The following is a 25,030-nucleotide window of genomic DNA, read 5'->3' as shown; positions in this document are numbered from 1 at the left end:
ACAAGTCCAATAAACGTTTAAATTCACAGACTGCACTTAGCAAAGTGGCACAGTCTGTGGGAATGTTTCATCTAAACCTTAGTTTCACCCCAAGCAAACATTTTTATAATTCTGGTCAATCAGAACAGATCAGACATTTTTAGATCACAATAGTACGTGTCAAACACCCCACTACAGGGTAACAGGTTTTAAAGGTCCCATATTCTGCCATATAGGTCTTTTTCAAGTTCTCACATGTATTCGGAGATCTGACTGGAACAGGTTTACATGGAGACACATCACATTACTTTTCTACCAGCAGACATGGCTGCTGCAGCTATGTTTGAGCGCTCCGCTTTAGAAGAACATAACAGTTTAGGTTCTTTGCTCTCGCCTTCGACATCTCTGTGTCACCGGGAGCTGGTGTTAGTGAGGGAGAAAAAAAAAGGGGGACAGTAAGGTGGATTCAGGGGTTGGTTACAGTCGGCCTGCTGAAAGGTTGGAGGGGGGGTCACGTGTTCAGAAGATCCCCTTACGACATCATAAAGGGAGCAAAGTCTAAACAGCATGTTTTCACACACGTTTACTGAAAGACGGAGCAGGTAAAACAGAGAGGACTGTCTTTTCACATAGAGACACATATTTATGTTAAAAAGAAGCTTTTCAAAAAAAATATGGGACCTAATTTTCTGTCTACTTAGTATATCCTACAAGGCTGATAGTTGCCAACTAATTACAGTACATGCTAATTAATGTACATGCTAACCAGGGGTGGAAGTAGGGGGAATGCATGGGAACACCATTCTGGGAGTAAAAGTTGGGAGGGAACGACTTTCCTGCTCCCATTAAGAAATTCTATTCTATTATGTTTTTTTGCATATAACCATTTTATACTGTTTCCAACGTGTTTCTAATATATATATATAACGTCTTGTGCTTGAACACACCACAAATTCAGCATGCAGCCAGTGGGAGGGTGTGATACCTCAGGGTTGCGTGAACAGTTCCTACAGATTAGTTTCTGTGCCAGCACTGTTATGGCCGAGCAGGATGCCGTCGAGACACTGAAAGCTATTTACTGTAGCCTGCAAGTTACAAAAGGTTTTGTTATTAGTTGCATTGAAGAGCCATCGTGACAATTTGAGGCACTACACCACTTTTTTTTTTTTTTTTTGAAATGAACACATAACCTGAAACGCAGATGAGCATATACTGAGAGCTGAGTGATAAGAGGATAAAAACAAATTGTATTTACAGCGAGGGGTTGTTATTCAGTCTCTTTTGCAAAAACGTGATAAAAACGCACACAAGGACAGAAACTATTTCAGCCGTCACAGGCGATGTTTCCACTTCCTGTCACTGACCTATTCAGCGACCCTTGAGCAGCACAGTTTCCACTCAGTGGGTTTATTGTGCCCTCGAGTCATTGTGAAAACTGCATTGTTGGAACGACTGTATACACCTGACTACCTGGTAGCATGATCAAGCCAAAACAAAAGAATTTTCTCACAATACAAGTAAAGCATCTATCAATGAACTTGCACTTTGTCATCACTGAAATGAACTCAGACAACAAAGATGGATAAAAGTTTATAGAAAAATATAAAAACATTTACATAACTGAGGTAAAGGTAATGAAAGGTCAATGAATGTACATTATATACATGCTCATCAGCCACTTTCTTTGTTCTCCACACGTTCAAAGTAATCAAAGGACTCGTACACTGGTACCTGACACTGAAAGAGAGAGAGATAAAAACAATGATTGCAAACACACATTGTAATGTAGAAGTGCAGTGTAGCAGCGTAGCAGCCTGCATCACATAAGGGTAAGATTAAAGAGCATTCAGGTTTTTGATGCTTAAAGGTCAACAGAAAATCATCAGTAGGCGTGAGCCATGGGCGCAATAAGTCAGACACAGGATGTCAGTTAGATTTCATAATAATGTTTCAAAATGCAGGAAGTGGAAGCTGTAATAAGTTCGAACTTGGACATTATACTTCAAACTGAGTGGCCAGAGTGTACAGAAATGTCTTTTCATGGTACAATGTGATCCAGTACAACAGTTGTGTAATAAATCTTACCCAAATTAAACATCTACTGTTTATAGGCTTATATGAAAGATGCAGGCGTATCACAGTTGGCCTGCAGTCTAATACAACACTGAAAAGTACAGCCTTTAAGAACACTGTTACACTAAGTGGAAAGGTCACACATGCTGCGTACCATTATACCGTTATAATCACACTGGTAACCAACATAGGATCTGTAATTTGGGGCTTTCTACACATGCATATTTCACCACACCACCGCAGCATTCAACACATCATCCACCATCATTCACACTTCAGCTCATGCATGTTCTATAAAGGCCACATAAAACGCGAATCTTGAGCGACTCTTGATGCCATTAGACTCACCCACTGAGAAGAGCCTCTGGAGGAGCTGGTGCTGTGTTTGTCCATTTCTGCCTCTTCAGAGTCAGTGTGCGGAACCTCATAGATCACCCTGGCTGCTTGTGCCGAAACTGTGGGCCACACACACGCACAAATACACACACACACACACACACACACACACACACACACACACAAATGATTAATAACATTGTTGCACAAAGTACTGTGATGAAAATACAGCTTTATTTTGAGTATGAAAGAATAGTCTCCTCCAAATTACATTCCTCCTGTATGAATGATGTGTGAATGAGGATGTCATGTAAAGTGCTTTGAGTAGTTGAAATAACTAGAAAAGCACTATACAAATACAGACATAACCCTTTGGGGCTGCCCATGAAACTACATCTGACAACATTATGGAAAGGATCCCTACAGAGATAGACCTGTAAGATCCATTTCGATAAACCAGAAACGGCTGTTACATCCCTCAGTATAAAGTCACCAGACTCCATTGACAAAAACAATCATTTTACATCACAGTACTCAGGAGATCCTTGTCTAGTTGCTATAAATTTGCCGTTAACTCTTTAAAACATTAAACTCTCACAATAGCACAAGCAAACAGCATTAGAACATACGCATTAGACCAGCAACTCCCGCGCTCTGCTTCAAGTAGGCTGCTACTACTGCTATTACTATGACTACAAGGCTAACACTACTACTAACACTACTCCTACACTATCTTCCATTTTCTTAAACATCAACCTAACCTTTGCCACTGGTACAGGAAGCCTTTGGACTGGAAACCATTGATATATTTTATCATCATGTAAACCATCCGTAGAGCCAACCCTATTGCAACAAACAGTTCTACATCATTCTCAGCAGACATCATCTATGGTGTGCCACAGGGTGGAATTCTTGGCCCCATACATTTCTCACTGAAAGCATACATATCTTGTGTTAAAACCTCGTGAGCCTACCTGTATAAAGATACGCCTTACTGTCAACATCATTGAAGGTTAGACCTATGTGTTGCCTGTGTAAACATCAAACATCAAGTTGTTTCCCACAACTTGTGCTACGCAGTAGTAGTAGTAGTAGACAGTTGATAAAAATTTATATAATGTTTATATAAGGTTTGGTGACTATGGAAGAGTCAAAAACATATCACATTAGACACTCAGAGAGCTGGAAAATATCAGAATCATGTATACAGGGCGAAATAAAACCAGGTTCCTTCATGCCGAATGTCATATATAATCAAAACATCTACATGCAAACTGATGAGTGTGTAGCAGCATGTTTTTCTAGAAATGGTTATCGGTGTTATTGCTTGATGCTTTTTCTGCATCTGCATTCTTTCCTGTCAAACGATTCTCTATCTTTTCCATCATGTTCAGAATTCAGCCGCTACGCTCTTAACCAGGGTTAAATGGAAAGACTGTTTCTGCTCTCCTGTGCTGAGATTAAAGCTGCTCTAATCAATAGTTTTACGTTGGCAGTGGATACAATTTAGACACATACAAGTCAATGTAGTGTTTTAAGCTTTGTAAGGTTCAGCATTAGTTCCCTAATGAGGCTTGACTGAGAGTCCGCTCTGTAATGAGCTATCATCACTATCATTTGTACCTGGTGTCCTAGAACAAAAAGTGCGACGACAGTATGGTCTACAGCAGTAAGGCTCAGTTTTCGCAAATAACAAAAATACAGATTTTCTCACTCACAGTTCTAGTGGTGTTTAGCTATGTAGACATTCAGAGCAAAATGGAAAAAATACAATAAATGAATCACATTTAATTACATAAATTACTCAACATCTCAAATTAACAGCGATCATCTCTTTCAAGAAATAATGTCGTAGCTGCTGAATAATTCACAGACATCACTATGAAAACTTTTGCCAGCATGCTCTGTGGACTATCCTGAGAAACATCATTTGTGGGATTAGCCCTTGTTTTGATTTTCTTAATGCCGTGCGTACCACAAATAACATTCTGTTCCCCTGTATTCTTTACCTCACCTCAAACTGAGGAAGTAAGAACATATGGCGTTTGTCATTTAGGTGAATGGAGCATTAAATCTGGCACGATGCATCGCCTGAGTGTCTGACACGTAAATTATACTGTAGTTGCTTATCTCTGTACCTTGTCTCCTTCGCAGAGTGCAGAGACAGATGACAGTGATGAGGAGCAATGGAGCCGCCACAGCCAGGGAGATTATCACAGGCAGTGACAGAGGACTGCTGTTCGAACCTGCACCTGGAGAACCTGAGAACCAACTTTACCTTTTTACATTTGCTCTTATTTGTTTGTTTTACATAAAATGTACTTTTCTCAATTAGTTCCACTTCAAGATTAAAAAGAATGATTTTTAAAAATCTTGCATGAGTAGTTGATATATAAAACAAGCCTTTTCTGATTCGAACAGACACATTCTGAATACACATCATTATCAAACCCCCCCACTGGCGAACCCTTAACGTGGCACTGTCAAGAGAACAAGCATGATTTGTCACATACCTCCTGCTGCTCCGTCCTCTGTGTCCTCTCTGGCTCTAACTGTGATGACTGTACCACTTCCATTAACCACAGACAAAGTTGGTATCTCCTGTGTCACCCTGCAGGTGTATCTCCCTGAATCTTCCCATGTGATCTTGATAAAGGTCAAGTTAAAGCAGTCAGAGGTCTTCTGTGCCATGGATTCTTGAGAGTGACTCTTAATCTCTGTTTGATTCTTCAGCCACTTAACTCTCATTTTCTCATATTCCCCTGTCCAGCAGCAGGAGATGTTTACTGCCCCCCCCTCTGTGACAGAGACGTCAGGACTCTGGGTCACAACAAGCCTTTGTGATGAAAGACCTGTGAGGAGACAGTGATACATGATCTGGTAGTTCATCATGAAACCAGACATGTTGCCCAATAACAGAAGCTCAATCAGAAGCTAAATGTAGTAAGTTGTACGTTTTTTTTGGCACTTAACAAAAGAAAAGGATACGTGATGTGTAGACGTAGTTTAAGACAGTGAATTAATCTGTTTGATACGAGTTTCACAAGTCAACAACCAGGTCAAGTTTAATACCACAGCAGCAATACAGAAATAATCTTTTTTCTCATTTCTCTTTACACATTTGTCAGTTGAAAATAAAAAGATTGATATGAAAGGTTGAGCTGTTGAGTTTGTACTTACTCCAAGATGAGGGCGAACAGAGAGAGGCCAGCAGCACACTGCTCAGCAGAAGCTTCATCTTCACACTGATTCATCACTGACTACTGACACTCTAAGTCCTTCCCACCATGTACTCATACATGCGCATGCACACACACACACACACACACAGAGAAAACAAACTGGGCATCACACTCTTTTTCATCAGTTCCTCTGCATTTTCTGCAGAGAAGTGTGAAAACCACAGCCTCTGCTCCTTCCTCAATCTGACAGAAGGCAGCTATAACTATACTGATGACATTCACAAGTGTCTAACCCTTCGGTGATCTCACAGTCTTTAACGAACAAAACAGGACGCCGAGGTGAGAAGCAGCGAGACATCATCAGCATTTCCATTAAGGAATTAAGATGATGGACGCAAGATTGTGCCAGCCCAGAGCTGTGTCTCTATTTCTATTTCTCCCTGATGTATCTTAGTTTCTTTGTAGTAAGTTAATTACCAGTATAATTACCAGCATTGCAGGATGTGTAACCTGTAGCAATACATTAGTACGTGAATCAAAGCCCCCTGTGCAGGGTTTTATGTGATTATTCTGTAATTCCCATTATTCTGACAGTTTTAGTGTGGAGCAAACAAAAGGTTGTGGGAGGTTACAAATGGCGTATATTGTGCCCTTTCTAGCTGCTAGTATTACCACTAGGTAAAGTCTAAACTTTGGGCTGTAATGGAGGAAATAGGACATTTGCAGGGGACTATTTTCTGCTGCGAATTCATACACTCTGGTAGCTCCAGGAAGTGCTTGTGGCAGCAGGGTGGTGTATGTGTGACACCGCAGGACCTGGATTAATTCATCCACCCAAAGAGCCTGACAATGACAATGACAATGACAATGACAATGACACACACACACACACACACACACACACACACACACACACACACACACACACAGGAAACAAACATCTCCTACCACCAGCTACGGCTCTTAAATGAGAAAAGCACAAGTGAATATTTAAAGAAAACACCTTTTATGTTCTAATATGTTCCGTACTGTATCCACATTACATATATTTTGGGTCAATATTCATTAATTGACAGTTTTCTTTTACTATTATTTCTTAATAGCATTCTAAACGGCTCAGTACTGTGCCTGATGATCCTGGTACACCTGGCTGGGAAGGTGTCTTAGTGGATTTTTGATTTTTGGTTCATCATTCTACTACATTTCAGTACTTTTCACTCCTCACTCTCTGCTCCACAGAACCCAGCAGGAATTTTTTTTTTAATGAAAGACAAACAAATGTGTATTTTTTGATTTTATTTTTTGTACCATTGGAAATATTTTCCTCTGTGACCCTTTCCGGGCTTCTTCCCTTTTCAGATTAAGATTTTACTTAACTGAAACACACGATACACCGCTAACATACAACACATTGTTAAAGACCAACCTGTGGTTCACATCCTTTTTGACGTGCGGCCCACTTAATAAAAGCTCTGTCTAGTTGGTGCCCCTTATGTTTTAGATGTTTCTGAGTTGTTAACATTATTTCCCCCTCTTCACTTGAACTCGTCTCCACAGAGATGAGGCCCCCACCTCACACAAAACAACAGGGTGCGTACAAGACACCATCTTTTTTTTTAAATCTTCCACAGATATTTTTGGCAGATAAATACCGACTGAGCTTTAAACAGAAGAGAATGTGAGATACGGCAGTTTGCTGGTTATTGGGAAACGTATCCTTCCTAATCATATTACATCACCCCGTGGTTTTCTTCATCTCCTTTCTTATTTTCACTCAGCTTCTCTTCCTCTCTCTTCTCTCTCCTCCTCCTCTTCTTCTCGGCCTTCTTCTGCTCTTTGGGCTGGAGGCTCATTTGCAGGAGCAGCTGAAACATGAGTGCGCTGCTCGATAAGAGTCGTGATGTGCTGTGACATAAGTGCTGCTGATGGCTGACGTAGGCCGCCTGTCATTAAGGGAGAGTTATACTGTACCTGGTGTCCGTTGCTGAGCTCTGGTCCCTAACTTGTTGAGGCAGAGGAAAACTATGATGAGGGCAAGCAGGGGCAGGCACCTCATGACGAAGATCAACACTTCATCCTTTTGGGAATCTGGAATTCACCCCCAGAAACAGCAGCTTAGACCAGGCAGACACTTGGCTGTTTAACTACAGAGGGCTGAAACAGAGAAGCACCACTGCCTGAGGCCATATAACGACTGTATGTTTTAAAAGGACTGATCTCATTCCTAATAAACATAATAGTGTACATGTTAGACCTCTGGTGATTGTGATTGTCACCTACCGCCAGTCACGGTGGGATCTGCTCCGCCCTCTGTAATGACTGTGCCACTTCCTTTAACCACACAAACCAGACAAAAATGGTATCTCAACGTTTGTTTTACATAAAGTGGAATTGTCAAAAGAAGTTCCACTTAATTAAAAGTTACAAATCTTGCATGAGTAGTTGATATATAAAACAAGCCTTTTCTGATCCGAACAGACACATTCTGAATACACATCATTATCAAACCCCCCCATTGGCAAACCCTTAACGTGGCACTGTCAAGAGAACAAGCATGATTTGTCACATACCTCCTGCTGCTCCGTCCTCTGTGTCCTCTCTGGCTCTAACTGTGATGACTGTACCACTTCCATTAACCACAGACAAAGCTGGTATCTCCTGTATGACCCTGCAGGTGTATCTCCCTGAATCCTCCCATGTGATCTTGATAAAGGTCAAGTTAAAGCAGTCAGATGTCGTCTGTGCCATGGATCCTTGAGATTGCCTCTTAATCGCTGTTTGATTCTTCAGCCACTTAACTCTCATTTTCTTATATTCCCCTTTCCAGCAGCAGGAGATGTTTACTGCCCCCCCCTCTGTGACAGAGACGTCAGGACTCTGGGTCACAACAAGCCTGTATGATGAAACACCTGTGAGGAGACAGTGATACATGATCTGGTAGTTCATCATGAAACCAGACATGTTGCCCAATAACAGAAGCTAAATGTAGGAAGTTGTACGTTTTTTTGGCACTTAACAAAAGAAAAGGATACGTGATGTGTAGACGTGGTTTAAGACAGTGAATTAATCTGTTTGATACGAGTTTCACAAGTCAACAACCAGGTCAAGTTTAATACCACAGCAGCAATACAGAAATAATCTTAAGATTGATATGAAAGGTTGAGCCGTCGTGTTTGTACTTACTCCAAGATGAGGGCGAACAGAGAGAGGCCAGCAGCACACTGCTCAGCAGAAGCTTCATCTTCACAGCAGGCGTGTGTGGTGACCACCTGTGAGCGGACAGAGGCAGGGACATGATGTGGTCGTTATCAGTCATACTGCTTGGCCCCCGTGCACCCGTATTTGCATCTGAAAGCTTTTGGATCCTGCGCTACATAAAGTGGCTCGATCAGCAGAGGAGCGCAGCATCACCTCTGTGCCACCATCAGCATTAATGTGAAAAATGTTTTCATAGTTTTGACCTTTGTATTGTTTCTTTTTTTGGCTGTTTAACGTTGCGTCAATCAATTTCAATGATTCATTTATTTTTCTTTATTGATTTTCTTCAGCCACTTAAACACATATTTTCAGTCAAAATATAAACTCTATCAAATCAGTGGGAAAAAATAAATTAGGAATTATATTTCAAATATAAAATGAACATTTCCTTAAATCATTTTTTTAGGTCTATACATAACCAACACGTTTTTCTTAAGTCAATCTAAATCTTTCAGTTTTATTATATTTAACAAATAGTCCATTACGTTCACTTGAATCCACATTATTTATAATTCTTGCTGCTCGTGTTTGTAATCACTTTTAAATTAATACATTAATATAAGTCTCGTACGTGCTGCCTGCCGACTCCACGCAGTGACTTCGATACAGGAAGTCAAACGTGTGACATACTTTTGCTCAAACTACACTACTTTTGTATTCATAAAAACTGTGTGCAGCATGTTGTTACACCTGAAGATTAATTTATTATGAATACTTTTTTATTAATATTACTTAATACTCATATTCATACTAATATGACTTGATTGATGCCTTTTAAATCCACAGAAACATTTATCTCAATCACTCTTGAATAACAACCTATAGAATACTGTCAAATACTGAATATGGAGACCTTGAGTGTTTTTTTTACTTACTCCAAGCTGGCACACAGAGAGGCGAGTAATAGACTGCTCAGTAGAAGCTTCATCTGTTCACACTGAGTGCTACTCAGATCTCTCACCCCCCTCCCCCCTCCAGACGACCTGAAGGCAGCTATAGCTTCTATCTGATAAATGTCCACAGTGTCTCTCTCTCTGTGAGGTCGGAGGATTTCGGCTCTTCTTGTCTGGCTGACATCATTTCCTTGTATTTGTCATGCTGCACTGAAATACTGGATGTCCAAAAACTAAACCCTACTTGTAGATCTCTGCTGTTGATATCATGAATTAAAAAAAACCCATGCACGGTTCATATCGGCAACAGAATTGTAGTGAAGCTCTCAAAGCTACTGTACATAAATATCATGTCATAGGAATGACAGGTTTTCTGGCAACTGAGCATTTTAGCATCTTTAAGCACCTTGTTTTGGTTTTACAGCCACAAACTTGAGTCTTTTGGCTCTTTGGGCCTCACAGACTTAGGCTTTAGCCCTCCCTTCCCTAACGTGAGCGGGGATAAAATGCTTTACAGACATCTTTTTCATAAACAATGTCTATGGAAAACGTCTTTTTGGGAACCAAATCTCAACACGTGATGGACACCGTTGTTGTAATTACGCAGTTTGGCAACGATGTCGAATTGGCTTCAAAGCCCGGCTCTCTTCCTGGGGGCTTGGCTAAGACAGACAAATTCAGCAGTTAACTAGTGAACATCAATACACTTCATGCTACAGTATTCAACCATACATACGGGACGTTATTATAACCTGCACTGGCTCATTACGGAGACACAGCCGTGCAATGAATCCACCCTGAAGGTTGTCATGTGTTAGAGAGGTGTAGATTAGACTGTAGGGTCATACCAGTGAGGCAGGCTCTCTGCTCAGTTCAACAGCTCCACCAACCACATCCTTCAAAATCACCATATAGTTGAATCTCCAACTCTCTAACATAGCTTCAGCAACAAAAAAAGAAAAATGGAGGATTTATTGCTTTACCCTGCAGTAGTTTAGCGACGTGTATGTGACACACAGATTTCCCTCTGGAGGAGGTGGAGACCAAAACAGGGCTGGAAGAAGAGTGAATATTAGACTTAACATCTGCAAGGATCCAAGGAATACGCCTCCAAATCAATGTTGTGAACAAATGTTGCTCTGTATCCGCTGTGAGGCACCTTTTTGCTGCAACATTCACCGTATTAACTCTGTAATGGGATAATTTGTCTATATTGTGTTTGCGGCACTACTTTTCAGAAACTGCCGTTTAGAAGGTACAGTCAGCCTGACTTGTGTGGCGTTTCCTGTAAGATCTACTAAACGGAAGTGGCCTTGTGCTCTGCTTTGGACTGTGAGTGTGATGAGAGAGAGAAAACAGGAAGACCCTTCAGCCACGAACCTCTGAACCATTAGTCTCACGGCCATAAGTGCTATTACGCTTGTATGAGCTGTTTGAGTTGTTATGAGTTACACCCATACATTAAAATGCACAGCGGTACATTATCTCCCTTTATAATTTTAACCTGAACTCCATTTACATACTATTTAAATACTCAGTGCTTCACACTGGCGACCTGTACTTAAGATCCCTATGATTACATGTACAGTAGCCACAGTCATTATGAATTATATAATGCATCAAAGTCAATGGAGGCCCGTTCTGTCCCATTGTGTTCATATGACAACGCCTGTGTGCATTACAACCTCCAAATTACAAAATACTAACTATTGGACTCGCATCACCTGTATAAGCTCATTATGATGGCAGAGGCCATCTGAGTTATTGTGGGTTACAAAGCATATTCAAATCTATGGCAGCCCATCAACTCCCATTTTAATCTTAGTGTATATATTTTGCTCTAATTATTTTTGCATGTGATAATGTAACATTACATTTTTTTCATATCAGTGTTCGTATGTGGAAGAACTTTGCAATGCTACAAATGAGCTCATTTGACTACAGCAAGTTCTTTTATGACCTTTTCCTGCATCCTTCACTGGAAAAGTTAATTAAGGTTAAAAATAAGGTTTTGCAAATGGTCGGAGGAAGTTGTTCTCATGTCTTTTGAGTGAGTCACTGCCAGATGAGGGTCAACACCCTCCCTCCTAGTGCTTTCCTGTGCTCTGTGGAAGTCAGCCGCTGCGAGCCGTCTTGTCGTGCTGAAGTTGAAGCATTTTGTAACTGAGTATCTATGTTTTTACACAATGTATTTGTGCTTGGTGTTAATACTGAACTTCACTGCTTACCATCAGTTCATTTTCATTTTTAAGAGAAGTGGATCGTCTCGCATGCCTTGTATTACCTCTGATGGTAACATCCGCCATCGGGCCCAAGCGTGGTACCGCAGGCAGTCATGTGGGAGAGATCATGACGTTCATCCAACTCATCAGGGCTGGTAAACCTTCAGTGGAGGTCTGTGAACAGGTCAGTGGAAATGTGACACACGGTAAAGCAGCAGGAAACAGTCTCATAAGAAGGGTCAGACATTTACTCTTTATCTGCCTGCAGAAATCTATGTGCTAAAGGAGAGAATAAAATCTAGATCTAATGCAGTCAAACTTCACATGGTTAGGACAGCAGGTTATCGCACCTTTAAAATAAAGCAGCTTAAAAATGTTAGAAACTCCTTCAACCAGTGTAGAATTTCATACCACACAATACTTTTGTTTTTTTTAAAAGAGGTGGTTTAAAGTTTCTGATGAACTGTCAAAGTTCTATCAGGCTTTATTGTCCTGGAAAGTGTGTTATGTTCACAGCGGTTTGTAAGGATGTTATCTGGAACAATGCTGGCAGCAATAACAGCATGCAGCAAGACAACTGGATAGAACGGGCTCTAATGTTTTACAGAACTGCTTGATGATAAAAGGATCTTCTTATAGCTATCAAAACATCCTATGAGCCAAATCTTTTGCGGTCAAATACAAAGAATTTGCCTCCTGTGATAAGAATTATCCCCACAGTTTAACTACAGTACATGAAATGCCACCTGGGACATCAAAATGTTGATGCTCAGATACCTTATTAAACATTTACTACATTTGAATGTAATAACAACCATCCCAAACTTTATTGATCATCATTTTATTATTCATAATACCTTTTTTTAATATTTTGTTGAAGTTGTTGATGTACAGTTCATATTACTTAATGGGGGGGGGCGTCATGTTGTGTAACTCATAGAACAGAATGCACAATGAATAAATGCCCAAACAAAGTGGTTTGTACCTGTGATCCATCAGTTAAATGTGTAACGTGATTTGTGAACATGCATCCACATTCTTAAATGCCTCTAATTCACAACTCAAATATCATTTGTAAATAAAAACGGAGATTTCCCTCACAATCATTTTTGTTGAATATGACTGATTTCAACCTTCTTTACATAGGAAAAAATATATTACTGTACTCTTAGTACCAATCTCATCTCCTCACACCCTTTAGATATGGATTTCTTTTTCTTGATAAAAAGGTGTTTGAGAGGAGTATTTATAATATTTGATTTTATTCAGTCTTAGAGAAATATTCTGATGTTTCTGAAACCAAAAGTGTCTAAATGGAGAATCAAGCTCCTCAAATACTCAAATGCCAAACTACCAAACACTTATTTCATTCTAGAGGTCGTTCTGCTGAATTCATTTTAAATCTTTAAACCAATAATTTTAATCAGTTTTCATTTTTTAAATGTTGGTTGATGTAATGTTTAAATTTGCCACAAGAGTGCAACATTTTTTTTGTTTTGGGCCATGTTTAGACTGCATGGCAAAATTAAAACTCCCCTGAGATAGATGCGCCCTCTTGTGGTTGAAATGAGTATTGCAACAAACATTTTAGCCTGAAAAAAAACATTCCCTTGTTTCCAGGTGAGAAGTCAAGACCTGGAAAATGGATCCCCACATCTACTTCCCCTCACTCGCCTCCCAGGGCCTCCACACTCTCAGCTTCCCTGATGAAGTCGCTCTGAGGTGTCCGATGTGCAATCAGGTTATGCAAATGATCCCCACCAGTCCTCTTTATACATATATATATATATGATGGTATACATGAATGACTCCTTGCTGTCTGACCAGTGTATATAAACATTAAATGGATCACATTTTGTCCAGCATCGTCTTCTTCACCTCCAACACTTATAGACGACCCATGAAAAAAAAAGTAAAAGCAGTAGAAATAGCAAAGGTCAGATGAAAACTTGAGTAGAAAAACTACATTAATTGTATTCTCCCACGTTCCCTTTAAATGTCACACATGCTTTGGTTCTTGTCATCTCAGCGACCGGCTGCCCAAAGCTACAGCTCTTGTTTTTACGTTTGTTCTCTCGAGCTCGGCAACAAGAGCCCTCGTAGCCTTCGTGCTTTTGAGGATTTCGTAGAAGACGTCTTTGCCTGTTGTGCCTGCTGCAGTCACAAACCTGTGGATGTCCCTCATCTGGTCTTGTGTGGTTTTTAAAGCTCTCGTCGCGTTGTAGTTCTCGTCTGAGACCAGCCCCTTATCCACGAGCCGATCCAGGACGGGTCCCGTGTCTTTCACTCTGTTTATCAGAGCCGTCCGATGGAGATCCACGAAATGCTCACCCGAGGCTGCCGTGGAGGGTAAACAGGAAGAACGGTGAATACTGCAAGCTGACATGTATGAAGTCATCTGACACTTGTTCCTGTTATGTGTTTTTACCTTGTGTCTGATCGGTGCTTTGATTTTGGTAGTCTCCTGCAATAAAACACACTATAGTAAGTGGAAACTGTGCCGAGTCAGTGTCTTTTTTTTCCCACCACTGGATTCACAACACACAGATGTGCATGTTCAGCTAAGCAGGACAAAGGTGGTTCATTGGGCTGCAGATCGATGAGTTTAAAGTTGTTGAAAAACCACTGACCTTTATGAATAGTACAGGTCCAGATTGTGTCTTTCTCACTTTCGAGCCTGATGGTGAAGTCGCCGTCTGCGTCTCTGAAGAACACCTCAAAGACATTTCTGCCATCATACCTGAGCTCTCGTGTCTGAAAACATTAGAAACAGGGTTTATATGAAAGAAAAGAACAGTTCTAATAGCGAGTGTTTGAACTGTTGAAACATACTCTGGGCTGAATGTTCGCCTCTGCCTTGTCTGTGGTGAGTGAGAAACGATCTCCCATTTGAAGGCACTTGTCTGGGCCTGGTTTGGGGATTATTATTGATCCAAAAGTCATCTGCTTTGTTTCCACTTCCTGCAGGGAAAAAAAAGAGTACAGGATAAAAGATCCGCAAAAAAAAAATCAAAGACAGAGAGACATTTTTTTGTGTTCCATCTTGCAATTGTGAATGAAATGGAAACCTGTTGAAGAGCAGGATTGTGTGGCACCAGGTAAACATCCAACGTGAGGAACTCTTTCTTCGTCTTGTATATTAACACGTCATAGTAAAAAGGAATCCCCAGCTTCTTCCGAATCATGACGCCGATCGGTGAGAAAGTCGGCTGGAGCAACTTGACGTGGGACGACGTAACTTCAGACGCGAGCTCCAAGACGTCTCCGCAGGTATCAACGTGCAGGACTGTGAACATGTCCGATACGGCGGACTTTTGATCTGCAGAGCACAAACTGAGTGATGAGGGAAACCCCTCCTGTCCTGCCCTCCCAGCCTGCATCTCACTCTGTGATCAGCTGCCCACTCACCTATACAGACCCCGTGAGGCAGATGCAGCTCCTCTATCTTCCCAGCTGTGACTGTGATGTCCAGTAGGGGTCCTGCTGGCATGTAATCGATGCATGCAGGCCTCATCATGGGCTCCTCCCACGAGCTAAACTGGTACCTGACGCTGGTTCTTTCTTTACAAACCCAGCGCAGGGTGGACACAGTGCATTCATAGCTGCCTGCCTCAGACTGGAGGCTGATTTCCAGAAAGGGGAAATGATTAATTGTGTTCTGGAATATGCATTAAATTATCACTAAAGGGTATTATCTTTACCTATAGGTGCGAACCCCATCCACTCTACTGACTTTCGGATCAAGTTTAGTCCAAGTGCCGGAGGCCTGTATAGGAGCATCATGGTTGTTTTATAAGCTGCTGCAATCGTTGGATCTGCTATTTTTCAAAAATCAATATCAAAGAGGAGAAATCAGAAACAGAACACTTACCTTTACACTGCTATGAGCTCCAAGCATCAACCACCCAGAACTCCCTTGTTAAAGCACAAGGGTAAAGTTTCAGAGGGGCGGGGGGGGGGGTGAATGACAGAGTAAAGAGAAGCATCATCACTACTGAGACCACTTCTCATTTATACCTTCACACTGATAAGAGAAGTTAATGCAAAGAGTTTTTGAGAGACTTGTGAGCTTTATGTTGAATAACTGTGTGGCTACATAGAGTTCACACAAACCCCAAAATCCACTGTAGGTTTATCAGCTTACAGTGAGCAAAGATCCACTGAACTCGTCTGATTTTTGGGCAAAATGAGTGTAAGAAATACTCAAAAGACATTAAAGAACGCACAGTATTCACTATCAGCACTTTTTACCCTAAAGTATCAATATGAGCATTCAAAGGTCTGCACCCACTGAACGCTAACACACTGCATGTGCTTGTGTGTGTGTTCTCCACTCACTGTTGTCGTAGATGGGCTGCGACACCACCGGCTCCAGAGGAAACAGCTCCCCTGTAGGCAGAGTGATGGAGGCCTGGAAGCAAAGCCGAACTGAGTTCAGGTCAAACTCCTCCTCCCACACCTTCGCCTCGGGAACTGCAGCCAGGACACAGCGGGGAAAGGGCGGGGCGCACAGTCAGGCAACACAGCAGCTCTGCATCCTGTCATATGCAGGCTCTCAGTATCTAAATATCAGCCTGGGGTGAAAGTGACACATTACACTTCCTGTTCTTACACTAACTGCATTTACACTTCTGGTATAAAGTAGAAACATGGTATAAAGTATATGGTTACTGGTTACTGAGACTGTGATCAAGTCATTTCTCTCTTAATACCAGTAGTAGTTCAGTAAAGCTCCAGCCTTTCCATTTGAGTGAGGCGTTCAGGGACACTCTGATGTCAGATGTGACCAACACAGAAAGTGCTCTGTGTTGTCCACTCCTCTCTATGGAGGACCACTTACTGCTGAAGGGGTTGTTATTAGTCTGCAGCCTACAAGTGATGGCCTCGTTCACATCCTTCTTCTTCACACACTGTATGCCCAGGTTCTGGAAACTGAAAGCAGATGCAGTGTAAGTCTGAAAGCTAAAGACAGAAACCACTGAAGCCTTCTGTACTCGTACTTTCTAGTTCACTATTAATAGTAGTAGTATTTGACATTATGACTTCTTCTGTGTTTCAGCTTTTCTATGTGAAGCTGAATGCTGTAATAACTGGGGCCAAACGCCCAATTCACAGTTCTATAACTCAAACCTAAGTTAACTAATAATAGCTGATGTTGATTATACGATATGAGGAGGTGCACTTCAGCCCAGATTACAGCGTAGGTACTGCACTGCCATGCACTCAGGCTTAAGATTTCATTTTTGCCAATAAGCACTGCCTTAGCACACTGGTGATCACATTTTAAACACACCTAGTGTCTGTTATTTGGACTCTTCTCATCACGAGTATTCTGAGTTTTTAACTAAAAAACACTTAGAGAGCACAGTTTTATTACTTGCTTTGGTGCCGTGGCAGATTATTATTCAGCTGAATATCTATCAACCCACGTTTTTGCATCGTTTCCTTCATCCATTTTGAGTTCCTCAACAGTGTGTGAGATACAGAGTGTGATGTCCAAGTAAATGCAAATCTACCTGTGTATTCTCCTCTCCTGCAGGTCGGCCTCGTAGTAGCCATGTTTGCAGTCTTTCCCTACTAATTCGTGGGGGTGGGGCTTGTGCGGTGCGTTCTTCGTCACCAAGGAGATGCGGACACGCAGGGGGCCGTTGTAGTTGTGCACCTGCAGGAACAATATGTCATAGCTCAATGATCAAATGAGGCCGTTTCAATAGCACCTCAGAGGGCTGGAAGCAGGGTCCTGGTCAGAGCCTTTAGGGGCTGGAGTGAGAGGAATGGCCTCCTACTGAACACCTCCAAGACCAAGGAGACGGTCATGGGCTGTTGTAGATCTAAACCCCCACCTCACCCAGTCAACATTTGAGGAAAGGACATGGATGTGGTGCAATCCTACAAATACTTAGATGTGCAGCAGGACAACAAAGTGGACTGGTCCCTGAATACAGATGAGGACTGAGTGGTTCAGAGGATCCTTTTGTCCCCACAGCCATCACTGACTGTACAACACCTCAACTGAGGGCTGTGGCTCATGACCCACCCACGCTCTCCCTCTGTCCGGCTGTCTGTCTGTCATTATTTATCACTTCTACATTCTATTGTTTGTCAGTTGACTGTGGGAGCTACTGGATACCTGAATTTCTCCTAAAGGAAGAATAAAGTGTGCATCCATCTATCAAAACATCAAACTCTTTTAAATTGTATGCATGTCTTAATTGCTAACACTTGAACCTATTTTCAATACATTCATGTGATGTTATGCTGTATCTAATGAAGGCAAATGATGCATTTACTGTCTTTGCCCCCAAACTTTGGCACGAGTTGGCACTTTGACATTTTTAAAAATCTTCTGTAAACTTGAGTAATGATTCATTCTTAACCTGGGAAACAAAAGAATCTTTGCTGCTCTACTTATTCCACACTTTGGCCACATGATGACGACCCCGAAAAAAAAAACAAAAAAAAAAAACAAAGACAAGGAACGCTGCAAGGCTCGAATCAAGCATGGAATGAAAAGCAAATTTTTGGAACATTGATGTAAAAAAAATAAAATAAAATACAAGCCAAGAAACTGAAAAAAAAAATCATGAGGAAAGCTGCATCCGGCTCACCTTGATGGCTGGGTGGGTCTTCGTGGTGTCGTTGCTCTTCTCTCCGGGGATGCTGCCAGCTGAACGCCCCTCACACTTATACCTGAACCTCATCCCCCTCTGCTTCGGCTGCTCGATGATCTCTATGAAGGGGCTCGCTGTTTGGACTGACGGACATGAGGCAGCAATAATGAGACTTAAAAACAGTGTCCGGGTTGTGAAACACTGCCTGCTGCACTTGAATCAGTGTGTCAACACAGAAATAGCTCCGTTATCAGTGATCAGAACACAGAGTGGTGAAATGTTTACTCATGAATATCCACATCAGTACTGATTTATACAGAACACTCATCACCGATGGGAAGAAGCTTCTCAACAGGGCTGATTGGGGTCAGGAGTAGGGATGCACTGATCCTGATGCCGCTATTGAGACTCAGGCTATAAGCCACAATTTTTTGACCGTTGTACAAACAAAACAACACGTGTTAAACAAATTAGCCAATTATCAGTGATGCATGAAAAATAAAACAAGGAATTAAAAAATTTTTTTAAAAAGACAATGCATCTATGGAGTGATTTTATTGCTAAAATGTGGAGTTTGGAGGACAGGGAGAGAAGGGGGCATTGAAAAATGGGACTACTGGATGGCAAGTAGCAACATCTACAAAACATTGTATGAAAAGTACATGAAAGAGGAGAACACAGTTCATAGACAGTACGGTCCCTTTACGTTTACACCACACGCATCCAGTAGGTGAGGAGGAAAGGAGATCTGCTACGAATATCCCTCAACCTTCACTCTCTACTATCAAACATAATCCTGTTAATGACAGACTTGCTGTTGGCAACTGCACACACACCTTGAGGCATGCTGATCTTCGTGAGCTTGCATTTCTGCTCCAGAGCTGCTCGCTTCAGCTCCTCTTCGCGGCATCGCAGCTCCTGATGGAGGATGAAGGACAAGTGGAGGAAAGAATGAATGGGTGAATGAGTGCATGAATCAAAAGAAGACTCAAATGATGACTCCAATTTCCAGTCCTCCTGCAGGGAGTGGAAGGAGTCCTGCGGCATCTCCTCCTTCACCTGCTGCTCCAGGGCCGTCAGCTGGTCCAGGATGGAGCTGAAACTGGGTCTGCGGTGGGGGTCCTGGTCCCAGCACTCTGTCACACACAGCAATAAGGAAGTAATGGACCGAAGCAGAGAAAAACAGATATTTAGTTTGGTGCAGAGTCGTTTCTTTAAAATGAGTGAAAAAACATCTGACAATAGAGTCGGACCATTTCACTTGTTTCCAGCTAAGTTTCACTTCTTTTAAGTGCTTTCTTGAATCAAGAGACCTGAAAGAAGGAAGTCTCTCGCTGATTCACTGTAATCCTCAGACAGTGATTTGCACTGAAAAAAGGTGAAATTTATCACAATTCTGAGAGTTAAAGTCACTAAGATGAGAAGTTTCTGCACTCATTACGCTTCATACTGAATGAGTATCCTGCAATCGCTCTAATTTTTATTTACACATACTTCAGGCACTTGTGTGAGCACAATCTAGAGTCAAGATGATCACTTATTCAAAGTGTTATGCTTAATTAACTTGCTGTGGGGGGTTTTGCATAATTTGCTGCAACACTTTGGGCACTACAAGCAGATCAAAAACCAATCCGATAATTAATTAATCCTCTGAGGTGGCTATCAGTAGTTTTGTGCTCTGATCCCCTTTTTCCAATCCAACTGTAAAAGACAAGCTGACATCAGGAGAAGGGGGTAAGCAGAAAGAATGGGATCTGTCTACATCTACTTTTTGGCTGCTGGATGTCGGGAGTGAAGCAGATTACAGGCTGGCAGCACGTTAGAAAGCCCCCAGGTGACGCTTCTTCTTAACGTGAAACCGAGCAAAGGAAGAACAGAAATGGGTACAAACATATTGCACAAGGCGGCTCCAGCACAAAACACTTCCTCTCCACGGCCGCGCTATTAACAACATACAGGAATTTGTTTTTCTCAATTTCAAACCAGCTTTGGGGAAATGGAAAGAGAGCGTGCCGGGGACGCCGATTTGATCTCACGCAGGAGCGCTCTCACACCACTGAGCTGAGACTCTCTGCCTGCTGAACAGTGCTGTGAACGCATTTGATTACATCTCCACGCCTACGAACATGTGTCCCACCTGCCATGAGCTGAGCGAAGAGGTCGGGGCACGTGGAAGGGATGGGCAGGGTGAGCTTGTTGACAGCGACTCCGTAGGCGACGGCGAGTCCATCAATCCCTTTGTAGGGTGCCTCTCCTGTTAGCAGCTCCCACAGCAGAACACCATAGCTGGAGGGGGAAACAAGGCGAGAGGCTGCACACTCTGACCAAAACTACACACTGGACATATCCAGGAACAAGTTTCATTATATTCCAATATTCAGCAACTTGGCACAGCCATTGAAGAGGAGTGGACCAACATTCCACAGGCCACAATCAACAACCTCATCAACTCTATGCGAAGGAGATGTGTTGCACTGCGTGAGGCAAATGGTGGCTACACCAGATACTGACTGGTTTTCTGACCCCCCCAATAAAGCAAAACTGCACATCTCAGAGTGGCCTTTTATTGTAGCCAATCTGTGCAGTAATCATGCTGTATAATCAGCACCTTGATATGCCACACCTGGGAGGTGGGATGGATTATATCGGCAAAGGAGAAGCTCACTAACACAGATTTAGACAGATTTGTGAACAATATTTGAGTGAAATGGGTTTTTTTTCGTATATAGAAAATGTTTTAGATCTTTGAGTTCAGCTCATGAAAAATGGGAGCAAAAACAAAAGTGTTTCTATTTTTGTTCAGCATATATCAAAGTGTGAAAATACACTGCTCAAAAAAATAAAGGGAACACCTCAACAACACAATGTAACTCCAAGTCAATCCCACTTCTGTGAAATCAACCTGTCCAGTTAGGAAGCAACACTGATTCAATGTCACCTGCTGTTGTGCAAATGGAACAGACAACAGGTGGAAATGAGAGGCAATTAGCAAGACAACCCTATAGAGTGGTTGTGCAGGTGGTGACCACAGACCGTTTCTCTGTTCTCATCCTTTCTGGCTGATGTTTTAGTCACTTTTGCATTTTGTCAGTGCTCTCAGCCCTAGAGGTAGCATGAGGTGGTGTCTACAACCCACAGAAGTTGCTCAGGTAGTGCAGCTCATCCAGGATGGCACATCAATGCGAGCTGTGGCAAGAAGGTTTGCTGTGTCTCTCAGCACAGTGTCCAGAGCATGGAGGAGATACCAGGAGACAGGCCAGTACACCAGGAGATGTGGAGGGGGGCCGTAGGAGGGCATCAACCCAGCAGCAGGACTGCTACCTCCTCCTTTGTGCAAGGAGGAACAGGAGGAGCACTGCCAGAGCCCTGCAAAATGACCTCCAGCAGGCCACAAATGTGCATGTTTCTGCTCAGTCTGTCAGAAACAGACTCCATGAGGGTGGGATGAGGGCCCGACGTCCACAAGTGGGGCTTGTGCTTACAGTCCAACACCGCCAGGGCGATTGGCATTTGCCAGAGAACACCAAGATTGGCAGATTCGCCATTGACGCCCTGTTCTCTTCACGGATGAGAGCAGGTTCACACTGAGCATGTGACAGAGTCTGGAGACGCCGTGGAGAACGTTCTGCTGCCTGCAACATCCTCCAGCATGACCGGTTTGGCGGTGGGTCAGTAATGGGGAGGCATTTCTTTGGAGGGCCGCACAGCCCTCCATGTGCTAGCCAGAGGTACCCTGACTGCCATTAGATACTGGGATGAGATCCTCAGACCCATTGTGAGACCATATGCTGGTGCAGTGGGCCCTGGGTTCCTTCTGATGCATGACAATGTGCGGCCTCATGTGGCTGAAGTGTGTCAGTAGTTCCTGCATGATAAAGGCATTGATGCTATGGACTGGCCTGCCCGTTCCCCAGACCTGAATCCAATCGAACACATCTGGGACATCATGTCTCGTTCCATCCACCAACGCCACGTTGCACCCCAGACTGTCTCATCAGGAGCAGCCCAGGCATTGTAGGGAGTCCATACAGGCACGTGGAGGCCACACACACTACTGAGCCTCATTTTGACTTGAGGAATTTCCCCTGAAGTTGGATCAGCCTGTAATGTGATTTTCCACTTTTATTTTGAGTATGATTCCAAATCCAGACCTCCATGGGATAATTTTGATTTACAGTGATCATTTTTATGTTTTCTTCTCAACGCATTCCACTATGTAATGAATAAAGATTTTCAACTGGAATATTTCATTCATTGAGATCTAGGATGTGTTACTTTAGTGTTCCCTTTATTTTAGAGCAGTGTATATGCCCTAAGTCCATATTCACTGTATTTGACACGTCGTTAAATTAAAAAAAAAAAAAAAGAGTCAAGATGTCAAAAGTTTTTTGTTCTATTTATATCACTGCCAGAAAAGCTTCAGGAAACTTCTAGATCTCCACACACACAAACACACACAAGCGCTCACCTCCAGACGTCGCTGCTCTTGGAGAAGGTGGAGGACTTGATGACCTCGGGGGCCATCCAGGCCCTGCTGCCAACCATTGTCATCTTGGTGGTCTTGTGCCACTCCCTCATCAGGCTGAAGTTGGTGATCTTGAGCGTCAGGCCCTCCATACATTCGTTCTCTATGGGCTGAGCCAGGAGGACTGGAGGAGGGAGGACAGGAAGGCAGGGAGAGAAGAAAGGAGGGTGACGCTTAGCAAGGTTTTAAACTTCAATACAATGACTGATTTTTCACTTTTCTTGCAAGACTGAGCTTACTGTTCATTATGAATGACTTTTTGGGGGTGAACTAGGCCACTTTAATCTAAAATCATATTTCTGTTATCCTCTTATTTGGTCTCGTTCATTCAGTGTGCCACTCATCACTTTGAATTGTAAAGTGCAAATTAAAACCAGCCCACTGCTGTGAATTTGCTACCTTTCAAGATTAAAAATGACAGATGGGTAAAAACATGCCAGGCTGACATTAGTATGATGTGAGCTTGTCAACACAGCTATAACTAACAATATCGATAATGGATGTGTTAGATTTACAGCTTCCTTTGTGGATTCCCGATTACACTGGCTGAGGTTTCACTGATCAATGACTTGCACTGCAGGCTTGAAGGACTTACTGTTGTTGGACTTGAGATCCCGGTGGATAACAGGAACGATGGCCTCGCTGTGCAGGTACAACATCCCTCTGGCTATCTGCACGGCCCAGTTGACCAGGACGTGTGGCGGGATGCGATGCACGGCCAACGCACGGCTCAGCGGCCCACCTGAGGCGTACTCCATGATGAGGCACAGGTTGGGTTCCTGCAAGCAGACGCCCTTCAGGGCAATGATGTTGGGGTGAGTGAGCATAGCGAACAAACGCGCCTCCTGAGTGACGTTCTGAGCCGTCACGCTGATGTCCTCGTCCGGGTCTTGTCGGGCGGCCTTCACGGCCACCAGCGAGCCTCTCCATGTTCCGCGGTAGACCTTTCCAAAGGCCCCGACCCCAATGACCTCCTCCAGGCTCAGCTCCCTGAAATCCACCACCTCGGGTAGGAAGCTGTCCACCATGGCACCGCTCAGAGGGTTCCAAGACTCTTTATTTGGCTCGAAGGAAACATAGTTGGATGGGAAGATGCCCACCTTGTTGTTGACCTTACCGGCCCACCAGCCCTTGTCTCCTGAGTTTTGAGACAGGACTTCCACCAGGTCACCTTTACGCAAGGTGAGCTCATCTTTACAGGAAGCATCATAGTCAAATAAGGCTGTCCACACAGGGTTGGTGAAGTTCCCTTTTTGTGACTGATCCGAACTTTGCATGGTCCCGTGTGGGACACTGCACTGGGAGCTGAACGGGTTGTTTCGAGGCTCCATGAAGCCTCAAGCAGGTGTTTTGACTGGATCAGATTTTGTTCCCCTAAAGCTTTAAAACACAGTACAGATGAGCACTTTATTGCATTACTCCCTTTCCTGTGCGTGTTGCTTTCTGAAGGCCCTGTGAAATGTCAAAAAGCTTGACCAACAAGCGGGCTGACAGGAGAGGATTCAAGGAAAGCTGTGCAGAAAGTGTCTTTCATTCCTGTCGATATCAAACCCAAACCTCCTCGTTTGTTTAAGTGTTTCAACTGTGAGATTTGTGGATTTCTCTGTTCATGTGATGTGGTTTCCTGAAACATGGTCTGAGCATAATATCATTCCACCAGTCTGAATTCAAGAGGCTCTTTAAGGGGAAAGTGAAACTGAACTGTCCGAAGCTTGTTAGAAAATACAATTGCAACTCCAAATCAAGGTTCTCACTTACGTCCAGCGGTCCAGTTTGTGTTTTTATGTATTTTTAGCCATTAAGTGCAGCGGCCACCACAAGCAGGAAGTGCTGAGAAGTCCCACAGGCCTTTGCGTTATAGTATCCATACTTAGGGTGTTGTCAGAAGCAGGAGACGAGCTGGGCTTTATCACAGCAGAAAGTTTCAGAAGTTCCGACTAAGGAACAGGAA

General features: G+C 42.9%; 3 protein-coding genes across 3 annotated transcripts; all 3 read right to left on the bottom strand.

Annotated features, from left to right (window-relative positions):
• Nucleotides 1–1,556: 1,556 nt before the first annotated feature.
• Nucleotides 1,557–5,651, bottom strand: LOC139222938 (uncharacterized). Its single transcript, XM_070854848.1, has 5 exons — nucleotides 5,569–5,651; nucleotides 4,902–5,240; nucleotides 4,527–4,649; nucleotides 2,401–2,507; nucleotides 1,557–1,716 (listed from the first exon to the last, which is right to left on the bottom strand). The coding sequence occupies exons 1-5, from the start codon at nucleotides 5,624–5,626 to the stop codon at nucleotides 1,651–1,653; spliced, it is 693 nt and encodes a 230-aa protein (XP_070710949.1). The 5' UTR covers nucleotides 5,627–5,651; the 3' UTR covers nucleotides 1,557–1,650.
• A 1,200-nt stretch (nucleotides 5,652–6,851) lies between these two features.
• On the bottom strand, nucleotides 6,852–9,729 carry LOC139223022 (uncharacterized). The gene is made up of 6 exons (XM_070854952.1): nucleotides 9,704–9,729; nucleotides 8,754–8,839; nucleotides 8,141–8,479; nucleotides 7,851–7,901; nucleotides 7,542–7,658; nucleotides 6,852–7,435 (listed from the first exon to the last, which is right to left on the bottom strand). Exons 2-6 carry the CDS (start codon nucleotides 8,809–8,811, stop codon nucleotides 7,341–7,343), a joined length of 660 nt encoding a protein of 219 aa, XP_070711053.1. The 5' UTR covers nucleotides 8,812–8,839; nucleotides 9,704–9,729; the 3' UTR covers nucleotides 6,852–7,340.
• A 3,050-nt stretch (nucleotides 9,730–12,779) lies between these two features.
• On the bottom strand, nucleotides 12,780–24,410 carry LOC139223275 (uncharacterized). Its single transcript, XM_070855251.1, has 16 exons — nucleotides 23,675–24,410; nucleotides 23,023–23,203; nucleotides 20,692–20,840; nucleotides 19,391–19,690; nucleotides 18,552–18,697; nucleotides 17,460–17,605; nucleotides 16,784–16,875; nucleotides 16,282–16,416; nucleotides 15,815–15,858; nucleotides 15,645–15,709; nucleotides 15,352–15,566; nucleotides 15,012–15,262; nucleotides 14,776–14,904; nucleotides 14,574–14,697; nucleotides 14,372–14,407; nucleotides 12,780–14,280 (listed from the first exon to the last, which is right to left on the bottom strand). Exons 1-16 carry the CDS (start codon nucleotides 24,408–24,410, stop codon nucleotides 13,964–13,966), a joined length of 3,066 nt encoding a protein of 1,021 aa, XP_070711352.1. The 3' UTR covers nucleotides 12,780–13,963.
• Nucleotides 24,411–25,030: the final 620 nt, after the last annotated feature.

The sequence above is a fragment of the Pempheris klunzingeri genome, chromosome 23 (genome assembly GCF_042242105.1).
Source record: "Pempheris klunzingeri isolate RE-2024b chromosome 23, fPemKlu1.hap1, whole genome shotgun sequence".
In the NCBI taxonomy this organism is placed as follows: domain Eukaryota; kingdom Metazoa; phylum Chordata; class Actinopteri; order Acropomatiformes; family Pempheridae; genus Pempheris; species Pempheris klunzingeri.
This window is presented reverse-complemented; position numbering and strand designations above follow the sequence as displayed.

Coding starts and splice junctions, on each gene's coding strand:
- LOC139222938 (XM_070854848.1), bottom strand. CDS start 5,626: ATGAAGCTTCTGCTGAGCAGTGTGCTGCTGGCCTCTCTCTGTTCGCCC. Junction 2,508..4,526: donor CACTCTGCGAAGGAGACAAG/GTACAGAGATAA, acceptor TGTGGCCCACAG/TTTCGGCACAAGCAGCCAGG. Junction 1,717..2,400: donor CCAGAGGCTCTTCTCAGTGG/GTGAGTCTAATG, acceptor TCTCTCTTTCAG/TGTCAGGTACCAGTGTACGA.
- LOC139223022 (XM_070854952.1), bottom strand. CDS start 8,811: ATGAAGCTTCTGCTGAGCAGTGTGCTGCTGGCCTCTCTCTGTTCGCCC. Junction 7,659..7,850: donor AGATCCCACCGTGACTGGCG/GTAGGTGACAAT, acceptor GGTGAATTCCAG/ATTCCCAAAAGGATGAAGTG. Junction 7,436..7,541: donor AGCTCAGCAACGGACACCAG/GTACAGTATAAC, acceptor CTCATGTTTCAG/CTGCTCCTGCAAATGAGCCT.
- LOC139223275 (XM_070855251.1), bottom strand. CDS start 24,410: ATGGAGCCTCGAAACAACCCGTTCAGCTCCCAGTGCAGTGTCCCACAC. Junction 17,606..18,551: donor AGACCCACCCAGCCATCAAG/GTGAGCCGGATG, acceptor TTGTTCCTGCAG/GTGCACAACTACAACGGCCC. Junction 14,281..14,371: donor AAGCACCGATCAGACACAAG/GTAAAAACACAT, acceptor CCTCCACGGCAG/CCTCGGGTGAGCATTTCGTG.